General features: G+C 47.4%; 1 protein-coding gene across 1 annotated transcript in view; it reads left to right on the top strand.

Annotated features, from left to right (window-relative positions):
* Positions 1-20,207, top strand: part of ZFR (zinc finger RNA binding protein) — a 306,684-nt gene that overhangs the window by 163,495 nt on the left and 122,982 nt on the right. The window contains 1 exon segment of the mRNA XM_030193005.1: positions 12,769-12,914. Coding sequence (XP_030048865.1) covers positions 12,769-12,914 — 146 coding nt within the window.

The following is a 20,207-nucleotide window of genomic DNA, read 5'->3' as shown; positions in this document are numbered from 1 at the left end:
CTTGCTTTTGTCAAAGCCCCCTATCAAGCCTCCTACAGTGTCATGGGATCTCAACGTCGTCCTCACCCAGCTGATGAAACCTCCTTTTGAGCCACTGAATTCCTGCCATCTGAAGTACTTGACCTGGAAGGTCATTTTCTTGGTGGCAGTTACTTCAGCTCGTAGGGTCAGTGAGCTTCAAGCCCTGGTAGCTCATGCTCCGTATACCAAATTTCATCACAACAGAGTAGTGCTCCGCACCCACCCAAAGTTCCTGCCGAAGGTGGTGTCGGAGTTCCATCTTAACCAGTCAATTGTCTTGCCCACATTCTTCCCAAGGCCGCATACCCGCCCTGCTGAACGTCAGTTGCACACATTGGACTGCAAGAGAGCATTGGCCTTCTACTTGGAGCGGACACAGCCCCACAGACAGTCCGCCCAATTGTTTCTTTCGACCCTAACAGGCTAGGGGTCGCTGTCGGGAAACGCACCATCTCCAATTGGCTAGCAGATTGCATTTCCTTCACTTACGCCCAGGCTGGGCTGGCTCTTGAGGGTCATGTCACGGCTCATAGTGTCAGAGCCATGGCAGCGTCAGTGGCCCACTTGAAGTCAGCCACTATTGAAGAGATTTGCAAGGCTGCGACGTGGTCATCTGTCCACACATTCACATCACGTTACTGCCTCCAGCAGGATACCCGACGCGACAGTCGGTTCGGGCAGTCGGTGCTGCAGAATCTGTTTGGGGTGTAAATCCAACTCCACCCTCCAGGACCCGAATTTATTCTGGTCAGGCTGCACTCTCAGTTAGTTGTTCTTCGTAGGTCAATTTCTGTTGTACCCTCGCCGTTGCGAGGTTCAATTGACCTGGGTTCTTGTTTTGAGTGAGCCTGAAAGCTAGGGATACCCCAGTCGTGAGAACAAGCAGCCTGCTTGTCCTCGGAGAAAGTGAATGATACATACCTGTAGCAGGTGTTCTCCGAGGACAGCAGGCTGATTGTTCTCACCTACCCTCCCTCCTCCCCTTTGGAGTTGTGTTTCATATTTTATTGCTTGTCATTCAACTGGCGGGAGCGGTCGCGCACGGGCAGGAAGACGGCCGCGCATGCGCGGTGGGCGTGCCCTGCATGCCGACCATCCCGCGAAGCCTTTTCCGGTTGGTGGGGGCTGCCGCGGACGTCACCCCAGTCGTGAGAACAATCAGCCTGCTGTCCTCGGAGAACACCTGCTACAGGTATGTATCATTCACTTTCCCATCTGGCCTCCTCATCAACGCTTTCTGCGTTTTGCAGTCCTGGGCCGACACTTCCAGTTCAGAGCCCTCCCATTCGGGTTGGCTACTGCTCCGCGGACCTTCTCCAAAGTAATGGTGGTCATCGCGGCCTTCCTGCGAAAGGAAGGAGTACAAGTCCATCCTTATCTGGACGACTGGTTGATCCGAGCCCCCTCTTATGCAGAGTGCGGCAAAGCTGTGGACCGGGTGATTGCTCTTTTGAGCTCCCTGGGGTGGATCATCAACTGGGAGAAAAGCCAGCTGCGCCCGACTCAGTCCCTGGAGTATCTGGGAGTTCGATTCGACACCCAAGTGGGCAGAGTGTTCCTGCCGGACAATCGGATTGTCAAACTTCAGGCTCAGGTGGACCAGTTCCTAGTAGCCTCTCCGCTTCGGGCTTGGGACTATGTGCAGCTGTTGGGCTCTATGACGGCCACGATGGAAGTAGTGCCCTGGGCCAGGGCTCATATGAGACCACTACAACACTCTCTGCTGCAGCGCTGGACTCCGGTGTCGGAGGATTATGCTGTGCGCCTTCCCTTGGACCCAGCAGTGCGCAAGGCGCTGAGCTGGTGGCTGAAGACAGACAAGTTGTCTGCAGGGATGCCTCTTGTGACCCCGGAGTGGATTGTCGTCACGACGGACGCCTCTTTGACGGACTGGGGAGCCCACTGCTTGGGAAGGACAGCGCAGGGGCTCTGGTCTCCTGCAGAGGCAAAGTGGTCTATCAACCTCCTGGAACTCAGAGCCATTCGGTTGGCGCTTTTGGAGTTCCTCCCGGTACTGGCGTTGAAGCCAGTACGGGTCCTGTTGGACAATGCCACGGCTGTGGCCTATGTCAACCGCCAGGGAGGTACCAAGAGCGCCCCTCTAGCCAAGGAAGCCATGAATCTATGCCAGTGGGCGGAAGCGAACCTGGAACAGCTGTCAGCTGCCCACATTGCCGGAGTCATGAATGTCAAGGCGGACTTTCTCAGTCGCCATACCTTGGATCCCGGAGAGTGGCAGTTATCGGCTCAGGCGTTCTTGGACATCACGAAGCGCTGGGGCCAGCCGAGCCTAGATCTGATGGCATCATCGGCCAATTGCCAAGTGCCGCGCTTTTTCAGCAGAGGACGGGACCCTCGATCTCTGGGAGATGCTCTTCTCCAACAGTGGCCGACACAAGAGCTTCTCTATGTATTCCCGCCCTGGCCCATGTTGGGCAGGGTACTAGACCGGGTGGCAAAGCATCCGGGCCGGATAATCCTGGTGGGTCTGGACTGGCCCAGACGTCCCTGGTATGCGGACTTGATCAGGCTCTCAGTGGACGACCCTCTGCGGCTGCCAGTGGAGCAGGGCCTGTTGCATCAGGGTCCCGTGGTGATGGAGGATCCCTTCCCCTTTGGTCTTACGGCCTGGCTATTGAGCGGCAGCGTCTGAGGAAGAAGGGCTTCTCAGACAAGGTCATCGCCACTATGCTGAGAGCGAGGAAGCGCTCTACTTCTACTGCTTACGCCAGGGTTTGGCGTACCTTTGCAGCGTGGTGTGAAGCAGGCTCACTTTCTCCCTTCACTGCTCCAATTTCTTCAGTGCTGGCGTTCCTGCAAGAAGGTCTGGAGAAAGGCCTGTCGCTCAGTTCCCTTAAAGTCCAGGTAGCGGCTCTGGCTTGCTTCAGGGGCCGCCTGAAGGGTGCTTCCCTGGCTTCGCAGCCAGATGTGGTACGTTTTCTCAAGGGAGTTAATCACCTGCGCCCTCCTCTGCACTCAGTGGTGCCTGCGTGGAATCTCAACCTGGTGCTAAGAGCCTTGCAGAAGCCGCCTTTTGAACCCTTGTCGAGGGCATCTCTGAAAGACCTGACGTTGAAAGCAGTCTTTTTGGTGGCTATCACTTCAGCCAGAAGAGTTTCCGAGCTCCAGGCACTCTCATGTCGAGAGCCTTTTCTGCAGTTCACTGAGGCAGGAGTGACTATTCGCACAGTGCCTTCCTTCCTGCCCAAGATTGTTTCTCGCTTCCATGTGAATCAGCAGCTCTGTCTCCCTTCCTTTCGTAGGGAGGACTACCCAGAGGAATACTCTGCTCTCAAATATCTGGATGTGAGACGAGTCATCATCAGATACTTGGAAGTGACCAATGATTTCCGGAAATCGGATCATCTGTTTGTCCTGTTTGCAGGTCCTCGTAAGGGTCTGCAGGCTGCTAAGCCTACAGTGGCAAGATGGGTCAAGGAGGCCATTGCAGCGACTTATGTGGCCGCGGGGAAGGTGCCGCCTATCCAGCTGAAGGCTCACTCCACTAGAGCTCAGGCGGCCTCGATGGCAGAGGCCGGGTCCGTCTCCTTGGAAGAGATTTGCAAGGCGGCAACTTGGGCATCGGCCCATACCTTCTCCAGGCATTACTGCTTGACTGTGGCTGCTCGGGCGGAGGCCCGGTTTGGAGCTTCAGTGTTGCGGTCAGGGATTTCAATGTCCCGCCCTGGGTGAGTACTGCTTCGGTACATCCCACCAGTCTATGGATTGATCAGCATGATGATATGGAAGGTAAAATTATGTATCATACCTGATAATTTTCTTTCCATTAATCATAGCTGATCAATCCATAGCCCCTCCCAGATATCTGTACTGTTTATATTCTGGTTGCATTTCAGATTCAAGTTTAGTCTTCAGTTCCTGTTCAGGAGGACATCGTGTTCAAGTTTTTTCAATTGGATTCTTCAAGAGTTGAGACGAGTTTGTGTTACAGTGAGCTGCTGCATTCCTCTCCCCTCCGTTTTACGGGGCTGGATTGAGACATAAATTCTGCCGGCGCTCCCTCCCGCTTCGTGCGGCTGTAGGGCAGCTTTGTACCCCTCCCGCTTCGGCGGTGTTAGGGTCAGTCAGCTCCTCCCGCGGTTGCGGTTGCAGGATAAGCCAGATCCCCCCGCATCGGCGGGGTGGTGTCTCTCCCCCGCTCCGCGGGGATGAGCTGGACGGATTCCCCTCCCCCACTTGGTGTGGGGATGAGCTGGGTTAATTCCCCTCCCCCGTTTCGGCGGTGGTGAGCTGGGCAGAGTGTCCCTTTGTGGGTGTAATTCTCTAAGTGCTGAGTCCTGCGGATGGAGCTTGGATATCGACATACTGAGGAGTTTCCGGCAGCACATGACCACATATAGGGAGGCAAAAGGATTGCTCTCTATCTCCACCTGCTGGTAGATGGACACAACCCACCAGTCTATGGATTGATCAGCTATGATTAATGGAAAGAAAATTATCAGGTATGATACATAATTTTACCATATTTTCACAGTGATTTGTTCATACTTAGAGTAAAAAAAAAAAAAATGTAGGATATTCTTAGACAAGCAGAATATGAGTCCCCACACATAGGTGCAGTGTTAAGTGGTGCCTGAGCTGAAGCAGTGTTTACAAGGTACTAAAGCTCTTTGAATAGTTCTTGGCTTTATGCTAGTGCCATTGAGTGAAGCCACCTATTTCTCCTTTCCTTTTCATCTCCAATAGATCAGTTCAAGCTTGTGGGTTATGCTCATGTAACAACAAGCAGAGAAAGAGAGTAGAACAGAACTCTTTTTTTTTTATATAGGCTACAGTGCATCTGCTCCTTTTCAATATCTCCAACAGGTGGTTGCAGCTCCCTGTGCATCTCTGTGACTGACTTTTTTTTAACATAGGCAACCGAGACCCCTTGGGCCTAGGTTTACTGATATTACCACAATGACACAATAAAAACACCACACACAGTATTCTTTACGTGGCACAACTCGGCCGCAGCTTTATTTTAGATACAAACATCTTAAACCCTGGGTATACCCAAGCCAATCCAGCCTCTGGCTCATTATCCTCCACACCCAGTCCGCCGTCCTTAGCAAGACTGACCAATCGTAACCGAGCTCCCCGCCGCACAGCAAGGGCACTCTACCGTAAGCGCAGCTACACCAGCTGCCTAGCTTATACCATCAGGCTTGGATACCCCGCCACCAGACCGGGGTAGCAAGGCTTGCCCCGGCCCACCCCCACCAACTGCTGTGGCCTGTTGTGCCGAAATTACATTCTCTATCAAACTCTGCAAATCATTGTTAAATAGGTCATTTCCAATGGCGGATAAGTGGGCGCCATCCTTCCAGAAGAACCCTTCGCACATGTCATCTGCCCAGTTGTGTGTAATCTGCCATCCGCCCCTGCCTATAACCCAAGCTACGATTTGCCTGTTCATTTTTTTTCTGGGCCTGCCCCATAATTTAGAGTTTCTGTGCCTCCATCTAGGGAGTATGTTGGACCAGACTACGTCAGTGCGGGGAAAAAGGTGAGAAATTATTGACAGATCGCGCTTCACTGCCTGTACTAATTCGATGCAGGACATAGTTCTGATGTCGTTCCCACCTAGGTGTATGACTGTGGCGGCCAAGGTGTCTGCGCCGGAGTAATGGGATCAGCTGGGACCACTTCAACCCGCCGACTCATATCCAATGTAGTCTCACTCCTCTTGTAGCCAGGCCTAAATGGTAACCTCCGGGTCTTACATCGGCTATGTGCTCAGCCCACTTAATGAATGAGTGGCTGACAATCCACATTGTTTTTGACCCTGCAACATAGAATAGTGAGAATATTACATAGTGGAATGGGGGCCCTGATGTTCATGGGGCTGTTCCCTGATGTATCCCTTGTAAGCCTCTGACTTCCATCTACCCAACTTTTTAATGGATGGTGGTGGAAAACCTAGGGCTGCCGCGCTAGTGGCGGCTCCTATCCTAAAAGAATGCGTTCCATAGTTCCCCGGGTCGCGTCCTGTTTTCAACAGGCACTTGCGTAACACCGCAGAGAATTCGAAGAGGGTCAGTGGGGACTTGTCTAGGTGCACCAAAGAGCCTCACTACCCGGGGGCCTCAGCGCTAGGTATTCCCTGATGTTTGCTAAGGGGCAAGTCTGGAGTGATTCTACCTGTGCTAGGGTGATTGTCTGCCACTTGACAAGTTGGTCAGTTTTAGATCTGTGGATTAAGAGCTGTAGTGTATTGCCCGATATCGTGACCTTGCAGAGCTAAAGACCGGCCCTTGCTGTGTTTTCCTTTGATGGTGCTACTGACTCGCATACTCTGTGCTCCAAAGAAGGCCAGCGTAAATGCTGCCCGGAAAAGTCGGGTCTCGTATTTAGATTTGCGTATTCTCTCTAGAGCGTGCCAAATTTCCAGCAACAAGTCGTGCGTGATTGGTAGCCTCCTATCTGCCCTGGCTCCGCATTCCAGTCACCAGCCTTCTAATAACTTCCTGACCATGAACCTATTTTTTGGGTCGCCCCATCCAGCTAACTTCGTAAAGCAAGAGAATGCGGTCAGATGTCTGGATACTGAGCTGTGGGTCCCTCCGTTCCGCTTCGCATGTATGATGTAGTCCACAATTGCGCTGTCTGGCACCGGGCCTTTGTGCCATCCTTGAGTATGCAGGAAGGAGCAGACTCTCTGGCTGTGTAAGTTGTCCATGTTTGCGGCGCCAGCGACTGTTACAGCAGTCGCCAGGCCTCGGGGCTCCCAACCCTTCATAAGTAACTGGGTACTGGCTCTCCTTCCACCGCCGCTTGTGGCGCCAATTTCCAGAAGACTTCCCACTTAGAACGAGAAGGAGCATCAGCAATTGGGTTGCACGCGCCAGGGACAGCTTTGCGCACAGCAATTATTGTTGATAGACAGAGCTTACTAGCTCGCGCGCCAAGTTTACCACCAAGGGGCATCACGCGGTGTGTCTATTATTATGTCTACTACTGCTCTGTTGTCTGACCAGAATACTACTCTCCTGTTGCTAAGACTGTCTCTCCAATGGATACTGCTACTACTATTGGGAAAAGTTCTAGGAATGTTGATATTTCTTGTGATGGCCGGTTTCTTTCCAACTAGGCAGCCATACGTCTGCACACCATGCTCCATGGAAGTAAATTCCAAAACTGATACCGCCAGCTGCACGGTATAGAACTGCAAGTCTGCGTTGGACATCGTTGCGTCTAACCATACTACTCTGCCATTGAAGTGGCTCAAAAATAGTTGCACGGGGACAGAAATCTTACCCATCCCGCCCGTCCCTGCTAGAATCTCACCCATCCCCACCCGTCCCCACTGGAATCTTACCATCCCCGCAAAAATTTAATCATCCCCACCCGTCCCTGCAAGAATTTAATGGTACATAAAAGAAAATTCTGGTCAGCTCCCTCAGTCTCTCTTTGGATTTGAGCCACATCACTGTAGGCAAGGAAGGAATGGAAGCTGAAACTTAGAACACTCTGGTGTGCACATGTAAGATTTGTCTTTGATTTCTGGCACTGTGTGCTGAGAGGTCAACACATGCATGCACCAGTAGGTCAGGTGACATCCGATGCTCTTGCCTGTGTCAGAGCTGAGGTCTGCGCATCAGCCCGGGAGCAAAGAGGATTAATTGTAACATAGTAAGTGACAGCAAATAAAGACCTGAACAGTCCATCCAGTCTGCCCAATAGTCACACTCATTATCAATTCATGATTAAATCAACGAGTGTGATATTATATACTTACTTTCGTGTTTCATACTTTTGTTCCAGCAGCTGGAGTTATCGCTGAAGCCCACTCCAGTCTATTCGTCTTCTCATTTGTGGGATACAGACCGTAAAAATCTGTCCAGCACGGTCCTTATGTTCCAGCCACTGAAGTTGCTGTCTAAGCCCTTTCTAGCCCATCCTAAACCAGACTTCCATATATTAGACACAGACCATACAAGTCTGCCTGGTATCGGCCCTAGTTAATCACAGCCAGAGTCCATCTAAGCGTCACTTGACACATCCACACACTTGCAGCCATTTAAGGTTAGGATTTTTATAACTTCCATTTTCTAATTAGAGATCCTCTGTGTTCATCCCAAGCCTTTTTGAATTCAGTCATCATTTGTGTCTCTACCACCTCCTTAACGGAAGACTTTCCACATTTGTGCTGTTAAAGCAAGGAGGAAGAGGAGGAGGAGACAGCACTCAAGGTACTCGGTAGATGAGAGGCTGATGCAGTGCAGCTTACACTTCCACGGGAACCCCGCAGAACTGCTTCCATCCCCGCGGGAACCCCGCAGGACCTGCTTCCGTCCCCGCAGGAACCCTGCAGAACTGCTTTCGTCCCCACGGGAACCCGCAGGACCTGCTTCCGTCCCTGCGGCAATCCTGTGGGTTCCGCGGGATTCCTGCGAACCCTGTTCCCGTGCAGCTCTCTACTCAGAAACATGTCCCACACCCAGAGGTCGTCCTTCATGTCCCTCATCATCCTGATATGATGGGAAGGCTTTCGCACCCCGGACATCAAGCTGGATAACCTGCACAGGAGCGTCCGACCCATTATGATGACTCTGCATGCAAAATTGAGGTTGCCCACCAGTGACTGCATTTCCCGCAGTGTGACCTTCTCTTTCTTTAAGGCCTCTATTAGCATTTTCAGTTAATTTTTTTGAGGGGGAGTCGAGAGACCATGTCGCGGGAATCCAGCTCAATGCATAGGAATTGCAGTCGCGTGCATGGGCCCCACGTTTGCTCTTTGCTAACGGGGATACCGAAGGACTCTGCTACCGCCCGGAAATGGGTGAGCGTGGACTGGCAGCAGGACTGGCTGCTGGACCAACAAACAGGAAGTCGTCTAAGTAGTGTATGATATTCTTGCTTCCCGAGGCTCTTTCTACTACCCAGTGCAAAAATGTGCTGAAACACTCGAATATGGAGGCAGGACACTGAACAACCCATGGGCATGCACTTATCATAGAAGTATTGCCCTTCAAACTGAAAACCCAATATGGGGAAGTTGTCGGGGTGCACAGGCAAGAGTCGGAAAGCGGACTCTGTCTGCTTTGGCCATGAGGGATTCTTGTCCTGTTCTTCTCAGTAACTGAACTGCCATTTCAAAAGTGGAGTATTGCACTGAACGTGCCTCGGGAGGAGAAAATCATTCACAGATTCGCCGGCAGGATAGGATAGATTATGTATGAGCCTGTATTTGCCGGGTTCCTTTTTGGGATGATTGCTAACAGTGATACGATGAACTTTTCGAAAGGCCGATAATGGAAGAGACCCGCTACTCTCCCTAAGTTCACTTCCTTAGTGATGCCGCGCCCTAGCTTCCGGCGTAGTCGCATCACTGAGGGGGAGTTTTTCTAACTGCTCTTCCAGTGTGCGTACCGTGATAGGGGATTCTAAAACCTTGTGCAAAACCTTCTTCTAGTATGACTGCATCCTTCCTTTGTGGGTAATGCGCCAACCACGGCCGCAGAGCGGGCAGGTTGACTGGGGAAGGTGCTATCACTCTGTTAGCTATGTTAAGGTTGGGTGGTTGCTCCGTCGGGGGCTTTCTTGACGCACCTGCTGGCGGGATGTGGGGCTCCGCACATGGCACAAACATGCTTGAATTTCCAGCTTGGCAAGGTGCATGCGGCCCGGTTGAATCGCTAGCAGGTCCCTTCTTGTGCCCCCGACTCTTTCCCAGCGCTGTGTACCCCCTCCGGGCCGGTCACTGCCCCTCTGTTTGTCATGGTGTGTAACCACAGGTCGACAACCTTCCACCCCCACCCTAAGGCGGCGTTCTCTTCCATCCTGTCCCTGTATTCCCAGTCATATTTTAACCATCTGTGTCCCTCGTAATCCTTGTACGCCTGCACTATGCTGTGGGCATATGCCAGCATTGGGCAATATTGGGTGGGATCGTCGTGACCGGCTGCATTTTTTTTTTTTTTTTTGTTACATTTGTACCCCGCACTTTCCCACTCATGGCAGGCTCAATGCGGCTTACATATTGTATACAGGTACTTATTTGTACCTGGGGCAATGGAGGGTTAAGTGACTTGCCCAGAGTCACAAGGAGCTACCTGTGCCTGAAGTGGGAATCGAACTCAGTTCCTCAGGACCAAAGTCCACCACCCTAACCACTAGGCCACTCCTCTACCCACTATCCACTCCTCGCCCATAGCCAGTTGACTATTGATCTTGGTGCGCCTTTGTCCTGTGTGTGTGTATTTTCTTTTTTGTCTTTACTCCTTTTCTTACCCTTTTTTCTCCCTTCAAGCATTTGAAATATATCGAAATATTTCTTATTCTTTATCTTTTTCCTGGTGGATTTGGGCACTAGCCGCCATATGTGCGGTAGGGCCGCCATTGGGGGGGCGGTCATCCCTGGCACCTGCTACTGCTCCTTCGGCGTTCTGCGTTTCATCGTCCTCATCCGATGAGGAGGTGGTAGATGAGGACGATGAATCAGAACTGCGAAAAAGAATGAAAAAGGCAAGTGCATTTTTATAATATACTACTGCAGTTCACAAAACAAAAGGAGCAAGTTCCCACATGCTATTTTTTTCTTTTGATGTAGGCACAGGAAAAAAAAAAACATTTTAAATGCTCCCATGTTTCAACCTAATTCATGTTTAATGTATATCGATGTCATAAATAAGAAGATAGAAACTCTGAATGTTGAGCACCTGATTCTCATAACATGTCTGCTTTAGTGGCCTTTTACCAGGAGAAAAAAAAAATCTTGGCACAAATATAACAGTGCTAGGATGTCCCTATAATCAGCCTCTTCAAATCCTCTTCAAATGACACCCAGGTTACGATTTATAACAAATTACTACTCTACCTATGAAAAATTATTCTGTTATACTTCCTCTGTGTACATCCGTATGCTGCACAAGCCGGCATGTTTGAAAATGTAAGTGGGATTGAATAAAAATGCCACCAACAAAAAAAGAACGACAACATGGATGCAGCAACTCATTGATTTGGTTTGAGTGTACTGCAGTGACAGCTGTGTGAGGAAGAGGAAATAGACTCACCTAATTGGCTTCAACTTTTTGACATCATTCTGACTCCATCCACCTCACCTCCAGCCCTGGGTGCCTTCCTGGCACATACCTCAAGGTACCTTGATAATTTAGTGGCTTCTTTGGGGCAGGAAAGATCCCCATTCTTTCCTTCCTGCTGCTGCTGATCCTCTCGTGGTCTCTTCTTTTTTTAAAATGACTGCCAAGACTTCCAGCAGTGACCTCACAAGGCTTCCGTGAAAATCTCGCAGCCATTTTTTCTTTGGGCAGGAAAGCTCCCCATTCTTTCCTGCCTGCTGCTGCTGATCCTCTCGTCTCTGCTTTTTAAAATAACTTCTGAGACTTCGAGCAGTGGCCTTGCAAGACTTTCATGGAAGTCTCGGCAGCCACTTTAAAAAAGTGGAAACGGCGAGAGTGGATCTGCAGCAGCGGGCAGGAAAGAGTGGGGATCTTTCCTGTCCCAAAGAAGCCACTAGACCACCAGGGGACCTTGAGGTATGTTCCGGGAGGGTATCCTGCAGCTCAGGGGAGGGAAGACAATTCCGCGGGGATCCCACATGGCTTGGGTCATCTCCACAGACCTGGAAGGGATTCCCGCAGTACCCGCGGGAATCCCACAATCCCCGCTCCCGTGCAGCTCTCTGACTCAAACCTAATCTAAAAACTCGTCTTTTTGAGGTTGCTTTGAAATCTTAACTCTGATTTTCCTGTTGAGTTTAACCATTGTCTTAATAAATGAAATCACCAAAATCTTGTCCTGTATGGTTGTCTTGATTAGGTTGTAAGCTATATAGAGAAGGGACTGTCTCTTATATGTATTTTTACAGTGTTGCATATGTGAAGTAGTTCTATAGACGCTATTAGTAGTAGTAATACCCTGGTTCACATTTTATTCCAAGTTTTTTTTTTCCAGTACAAATATAGTTGCTTACCCCTTGTGAATGAAAGCTGTATACCTGTCACTTTGCTTATACCTCCTGTTTTTGAAAATTATTATATAGGCATTGCACCATTAGTTAAAAATAAGTCGTGTAACTGAAGGCACTACCATCAATTTTATGCATGGTTCCATAAAATAAGAAAAGAACACTTTTTATAAAGAATCTGACAAGCACTGATGCTTCAGCATTACATATCTCTTTTGCATCATAAGCTGCAGGAGTTCTAGCGTTCGTTTACAAAGTAAATTGTGACTCTCTGGAAAAAGGTGACTAAAATAGCAGATCCAAAATATTGACAATAAGCCAAATTTTTTTTCATATGGGTCCATATGCAGTCTTCAAAAGTTACTTTTGAATTTCTGTAACTTATTTTTTTCACGTAAAAGAATGGGGTTTGGACTGTTGTATAACAAATTGTTTGCTTTAACAGAATTCATTAAAACCTCATTTTTTGTTTTTGCTGACTTTTCTAAGAGATGGTCACAATTGTTTTCCATAGTCTTATAGTACAAAAAAGTTAGGCTTTGAGGTATAAAAGAAAATATTTAGTGGTTATAATTTGTTGAAGGCCCAAAGGATGCTTACAAGTACCTTTCAAAATAGCACTACTGTTCAGTGAAACTGAAGAAGGTTTGGGAAATGCAGATATCACAAAAAATAGGTGGACTTCAGCTTTAAAGAGTTTTTAAAATCTGAAAGTAATGTAAGCATAACTATTAAATGCAGATCTTAAGTAGCTAAGTAGTCAAACTTAAGAATCATAGGTAAGCCAGATTTCCTTTTTCACCTTTATGAATAGAAAAAAAGTGAATCCTGATTTGCAAGTGGAAGTTAAGCCAAGTATTCGAGCACGGAAAATCCAAGAGGATAAGATGAGGAAGCAGATGCAGAAGGAAGAGTACTGGCGAAGACGTGAGGAGGAAGAGCGTTGGAGAATGGAAATGAGGTATAGCTACATTGCTCTGGGGTTTATTAAATTAGTTGCTTAAAAATAGTAATTAAGCAGGTTTTTTGGATGTTGTTGGACATCAATCCAAAAACACTACCCAATAATGAAGCTCCAATCAATATTTCTTTAAACTTTTAAAATAAAATTTTGCAAACGTTTAAAATTTAAGGAGGAAAAGCATGTGTTACACTTGTTATCAAACTTTGGCATACCTTTTATCTTCTTTCACAGGACTGTAGGTGTTTTAATACTATTTATGAACTTTGTAGATGCATGTTGAAAACACATTTTTAGGCACAGTTCTTTCAAGTGATAAAGCAATATTAGTTTCTCTGAGGACAAGCAAGACTATAATTCTCACATGTGGGTAACGTCGCCAATGGAGCCCGGCACGGACACTGCCCAGCATTCCTTCAGCTTCTGGAAACCTTTGGCTGGGCTGACATACATGCTTTCACCTCTGACTTGCATGGGACCCTCAGTTTTGGTTTTTTTGTGTAGAGCTCTTCAGAAGTATCTTTCCTCACCTGACGTACATTTTTCAGGCAATTTTTTTCCTGGCCTTCCTGCTTTTTTTTTTTTTTCTTGTATGAGTAGCACGAGACCCTTCTTAATTTTATTATATATTCTGTTCCCCTTACTTCCTTTAGATTTTTATTGAGCTTTTTAAGTTTTCTTTGTTTTCCACAGCTCGCTGTTTTTCCAGATATGTCCCAATAACCTTCCAGTGGGTTTAAAAAGTGTACGAGGTGCAGGAGAACCGTGTCTGTGACTGATACTCCTGATCATCAGCCCTCTCATTGTAAACTGTTCTCAAATACAGAAATTAACACAAAAGAGTAGAAAGGTGTTTTTTTTTTTTTGTTTGGTCCATTTATTTATTTATTGCATTTGTATCCCACATTTTCCCACCTATTTGCAGGCTCAATGTGCCTTACATAGTTTAGTTATGATATTGTCATTCCAGGAAATCAGATACAATTAGTAATATATAGAGATTAAGTAATGGGAAGAAGAAGGAAGTGATTGGGTGAGTAAGTTTAGAAGGTGGACTTTCATAACTGGGTGGGTTGGTGAGGTGGATTGTTGGGGCTATGGGTTCTCTTTGTAAGCTTTGTTGAAGAGATGTTTTCAGAGATTTGCGAAAGTTAATTATTTCCTCAATTGTTTTAGGTCTGTGGGTAATGCATTCCACCGGAAGCATTGACCCCAATAGCATTGGGAGCTGCATTGATCCCTGGAGACACACCAACATCAGGGAGGTCTCCACCTGCCTCAGCATCGGGTGTCAGTAGTGCCCACGTGGGACAAGCATCAGACCCGACACCAAGGACCCCCTAAGTATTCTGCATCATCGTCGTTGACACCAAGGGCTCCTGATGTCCTGCATTGAGCGAAGGCGAAGAAGCATGGACTTCGCTCCTCCTTGAAGCACAGTGCCAGGAGCACTGGGACACTGGCATCACCGATACCTGAGAAGTGTTGTCACATTGAGGACTGCTGTCTCTGTGGAAGTGGTGCCGATGCACCAGTCTCCCCGAAGCCAGATTCCAACCTCTGATTCAACCCATACATCTTCACAGGTTATCTCCACACTGGCACTGATGCCTGCCCTCAAGAAGTGGCTCAAGGTCATGTTACAGGAGGAGCTGGGGTGCATCCTATCTCAGCGAAATGTTGAGGGTGCCAATATCTATGGTGCTGTCCCAGCCCTTTTTTGGAGATCATGGACTGTCTTTCGAGTGTTGGTTGATGCCAGTGCCTCATCGAGCATCAAACCAGCACCAACCTGATTCAGTGCTCCTTTTCAAGCCCTCAGAGGGAAGAGGACAACCCAGAGTCCAGGAAGGAGGGACCCATACGATGGCGCTCTCACTCAGAGCCCGGTCACACATTCAGTGGTCCAAGGCAGGTTCAGACATCCCAAGAGGGGCTTTTTGCTGAGTCAGTCGGACCTCTCCTGGGGGTCTGATGTGGAATTGGACAGCCTCTTGGAGGAGGGAACTCTTGGTCTACCTTCAAACCCCTCTCAACCACAGGAAAGGAGGAAGTTTCCCCCAGAGGAGCTTTATTTTGTAGGGAAATGACAGGGCCGTTCCATTTAAGTTGGAGATCAATGATGAGCCCTGGCCAAGATGCTGGATATCCTTGATTGACTCCCCTCCTAAGGAAGTTGTGACATGCCCATTCACAACATCCTTAAGATTGCACAGATGAAGAATTGGTAGACCCCAGTCACTGTGCAGGTTTTTCTATAGAAGATGGACTATATGAATAGAGTCCAGAAGGCTCCTGGGTTCGAGAAGCCGCAGCTTCCACAACATGCACGGTGGTCGAATCCACTCAGAAGAGCCAGAAGCTTGAGGACCCATGTCTCAGCTATCCCAGTCAGGGATGCTTGCACTCTGAAGTCTCTTGGGAGGGAAGTGTTTCAAGGCTCGATGCTCATTTCCTGCGTTCAGTGTTATCATCTTTACGTGAGCATTTACTTGAAGAACTTGGTGCGTAGTGTGGTAGAGTTTACAGACACTGTGCCTCTGTAGCAGACCACAGAACTTTGCCATCTAGCAACTGACAGGAAGAGTGTTGAAAGCATATAGATTGGGCAACTTTTGTTGCTTTTAATGTTATGTCCAAACTTTCCACCATAGGCAATGGCATACACAGACTGCCATGGCTGCGTGTCTCAGACTTGGAGCCAGCAGTTCAGGAAAAGTTGGCTAATATCCCTTGCTGAGGTGACAGTCTTTTGGGGACAAAGTGGAAAAGTTACTGACTTTATCAAGAAATGGAGTGAGTCTAAAGTCCCTTTCTCGCCCTGCTCCTTCTGTGCCTCCACTTACTGGAAATTTTCGAAAATTAGTCAGAAGGGTTTCTACTACTGTTAAAGGTTCATTTCCTCAACTGTCCCTCCCTAGCAGGCTCAGGCTTCATCTCCCCAGACCAGGCAGCAAAGAGCCTAGAAATCCCAACTGGATCCCCAGTCTAAGCAGGGGACGGGCTTTTGACTTGCTCCAACATTAGCACAGCCGGCATAAAAGTACCTTTCCCATATGACCTGCCAGTCACAGGGAGACTGAACTTTTTCCAAGAAAGTTGACCCTTTGTAGCCTCAGATCAGACTGGTGGGTATTTCAAATAGTCCAAGTGGGTTACATCCTAAATTGGCAACAGCCTCTCCAGATTGCCCACCAAGAGCTTCAAAACTCAGCTCTCAGTATCAGGAAATGCCCACAAAGAAACTCTTCTCTTTTAAAGGCCAACGCGGTCTAACCCATTCTACCTGGGGAAGGAAGGGAATACTATTCCATGTACTTCCTCATGCCCAAAAAGATTGGGAGATTTTGTCCCATCCTAGGCTTAAGGGTACTGACCAAATATCTAATCAAAGAAAATTTCAGGACAATTTCCTTGTGCTCCCTTCTTCCCATGATTCAGGATAACGTTTGGCTGTGCTCTCATGATTTAAAGGATGCTTACATCCACATCCAGATACATCCAAGGCACAGGAGGTATCTCGGATTTCAAGTAGTGAAATGCCATTACCAATACCGCGTTCTGTCATTTGGCCTCGCGTCCATTCCCAGGGTGTTTACAAAGTGTCTTGCTTAGTTGCTGCATCACTGCGTGATTCCATACCTGAATAGATCGGCTGGTAAAGATCATATTGAAAGAAGGTGGTCAAGAATTCACACGGAGAACTGTTCAGATGTTGGAGTTAGTAGTGTTCGTAATGAACCACCTAAAGCCCCACCTACTCCTAATGCAGCAATTGGAGTATATTGGAGCGCTGCTAGACATGGTTCAGGCTCGAGCCTACCTTCCTTAGGTAAGGGCAGATGTGAACCTGAGGAGCGATGTAAATGAGCACAACAGCCAACAGGTCACAGCTTGGCAGAAGCAGAGGTTGTTAGGCCACATGTCTTCCACTGTGCATGTTATATGTATAGCATGACTCCGTTTGCAAGCTGTCCTGTGGACTATGGCTTCCCTGTGGTGTCAGGCCAGAAAATCTGAATGATATTTATTTGTTTGTTGCATTTGTATCCCATATTTTCCCACCTATTTGCAGGCTCAATGTGGCTTACATTGTTCCATCATGACAATCACCATTTCCGGAGTGAGAGATACAGTGGTATTACATTAGAAATCATGATTGGCATAGTAGAATAAACAGTCAAGTATAAAGAGTTCATATTCGGAATTAGAGATAGAGTGGTATTGCTTTAAAGTTCATTCATGGTAGAGTAGACTTTGGTAGTCAAGTATAGAGTTGTGTTTTATCTAGTTCAGTTTGAGTTCATTGATAGTTAGGCTGTATCGTTGTGGTATGCCTTTTTGAACAGGCTGGTCTTCAGTGATTTCCGAAAGTTAGGTCGCGGATTTTTCTCACTGCAAGTGATAATGCATTGTGGCAGTCCCTTCTTTGGTGGACAGTTCAAACTAATTTGACTTGGGGACTTCCATTCCAGATGCCTCCTCCCCAGAAAATTCTGACCACAGATTCATCCAACCTCATGTAGATGGGCTGGACACCCAAAGTCACTGGTCTGCTCAGGAGACTCAGCTTCACATCAACCTCCTGGAGCTGCGGAAAATATGGAATGCTCTAATGGCTTTTAGAGAGAAGTTTTTGAGATCAGTTGTTGAACCAAATTGTTCTGATCCAGACAGACCACTAGGTTGCCGTATATTATCTCGACAAGCAGGGGGATACAGATTCCGGGATCCTGCTCTTTATGCCTGGAGGCACTCGAGATGTGACAGTGGGCCACCAGCCATGGCATTGTACTCTGAGCCCCATAACTGGTAGGAAAGTCAACAGACTGAGCAGGGTGATGCAACTGCAGGAGTGGTCTCTCAGTATGGGCGTTGCCTAAAAGATTTTACAAGTGTGGGGTATCCCCTTGGTAGATTTCTTGCCACTCTCACTGCTCGAGACTCATCACATGGCAGGCTAGCATTGAATGCATTCCTTCTCAATTGGGAAAAGGACCTTTTGTATGCACATCCTCCATTCCTCTAATAGGAAAGATTTCTGCTGATATTCAAGCAGGACTGGGGAACCATAGTTCCTTATTGCCAAGAGATTTGGTTCCTCTTCTGTCCTCTGAAAAACCTTGAATTGGAGTATTTTCCATTCCTCATCACCCAGAACGATGGGGTCTCTTCTGTATTCCCAACTTCCAATTCCTAGAACCTCATGGCTTAGATGTTGAGAGCCTCTAATTTTTCATCCCTCAACTTCATGAGAGTGTTTCCAAGGTTCCTGCTGGCTTCCAAGAAAGATTTAACTAAGAAGTGTTATACTTTCAAATGAAAAGGGTTGCAGTTTGGTGTGAGGGTAAAGCCCTAGATCTTTTTTCTTGCCCTACACCTAAACTGCTCGAGTACCCTTCTACACCTGACCTAGAAGGTCTCAATTTTGGTGGCAGTCACTTCAGCTCACATGGTCAGTGAGCTTCAGGCTCTAGTAGCTGATCCACCTTACACAGTTTCTTCATAACAGAGTAGTTCTCCACACACATCTTAAGTTACTTTCTAAGGTACTGTATTTTCACATATATACCCCACACACAGGTATAATCCACATCTCTATATAACCTGCCGAAAAGGAGCAATGTAAAAATTTTGCATTACCCCCCACCTTTGTATTCCTTGCGCATGCTCAATTCATGCTGCTGAGCATGTTCAGAAGTGTGGGCATAGATGACCGAGGTACCCCATCAATGCTAGACTGGAGAAAAAGCAAGGTAAGCTGATATATACAAAGTTTTAAATTACCAATATTTACAGTGCTAAAACGTATACAGTTGAGTTAAAATTATCTGCACGAATATGCAAAACAATGTGGAAATCGTGAAGTTGGGTGAATGTTTCCATGAGTAGCACAAAGCTGAGGAAAAACTGTACAAATTTTCTAGAGTGGATTTTTTTCAAAGTGGTAAAGTTGCCAAATGGCCAAATCTGGAGGCAAATCTGAAACAGTGGGTACTTTTGCAATGAGATAACTGCAGTTGTTTCCACCACCAGCATCAAACAGAAGGCTTTAAAGCATTCGCCATCAACATGAATATCCACGATTTTTGTAGAGGAGAGAACTGGGTGTATAAGTTTGTGTGGGAATGACTTGTGTATTTGAGCTAGTGCTACAGTGGTCCAAAAGGTTCCAGTTGATTGGGAGGAGAAAATGGGTAAATTTGTTAATTTCATGCAAGAAGAATGTAAGAAAAATAATCTGCAACCGGGAGACATGATCAACATGGATGAGGTACCGATGAGTTTTGATATTCCAGGTATAAGAATAGTTGCTGAGCATGGCACAAAGCCAGTGGCTATAACAACTACTGGTCATGAACAAACAAGTTTCTCTGTTGTGTTATCATGTACTGCAGATGGAAAGGTTGAAACCACAAGAAGTGGTTAGTATTCAACTCTATGACAACCCACAAGCTGGACTTATGAAAATGTTGAATGCTGCTGGAGCAAATGTAGCAGTAATCAAGCTACATCCTGTAGATCAGGGATTCTTAACCCAGTCCTTGAGAGTACATGAGATAGATTTGCATACAATGGAGGGAGGACAGACAAACAGGGCAAACGAGATAAGGGAATATTAAAGTGAGGATGATAAGATAAGGGTTCTGAACAAGTAAATAAGGGTTAGGAATTAAAAGCAGCATCAAAAAGGTGGGCTTTTAGCTTAGGTTTGAAGACGGCCAGAGATGGAGCTTGACGTACTGGATCAGGAAGTCTATTTCAGGCATATGATGCAGCAAGATAAAAGGAATGGTGTCTGGAGTTAGCAGTGGAGGAGAAGGGTGCAGATAAGAGAGATTTAGCCATTGAATGGAGTTCCTGGGGAGGAATGTAGGGAGAGATGAGAGTGGAGAGGTACTGAGGAGCTGCAGAGTGAATGCACTTATAGGTCAATAAGAGGAGTTTGAACTGCATGCAGAAACGGATAGGAAGCCAGTGAAGTGACTTGAGAGGGCTAATATGAGCATAACAACATTGGCGGAATATAAGTCGTGCAGCAGAATTTTGAACAGATTGAAGAGGAGAGAGATGGCTAAGTGGGAGACCTGTGAGAAGCAAGTTGCAGTAGTCTCAGCGAGAGGATGAGGGTTCTGGTAGTGTGCTCAGAAAGGAAAGGGCGAATTTTGGTGATATCAAACATATAAACGGCAAGTGACCGACTCACCTGCAAATGCGCAGTAGAGACTTCCCTCTCTGTCTCGCCCTCGTGTCAAGACATGATGATGTCAGAGGGCGGAACAGAGAGGGAAA

The sequence above is a fragment of the Microcaecilia unicolor genome, chromosome 2, assembly GCF_901765095.1.
Source record: "Microcaecilia unicolor chromosome 2, aMicUni1.1, whole genome shotgun sequence".
Classification (NCBI taxonomy): Eukaryota; Metazoa; Chordata; class Amphibia; order Gymnophiona; family Siphonopidae; genus Microcaecilia; species Microcaecilia unicolor.
Note: the sequence above shows the minus strand (reverse complement) of the source record. Positions and strands in the feature narration are given on the sequence as shown.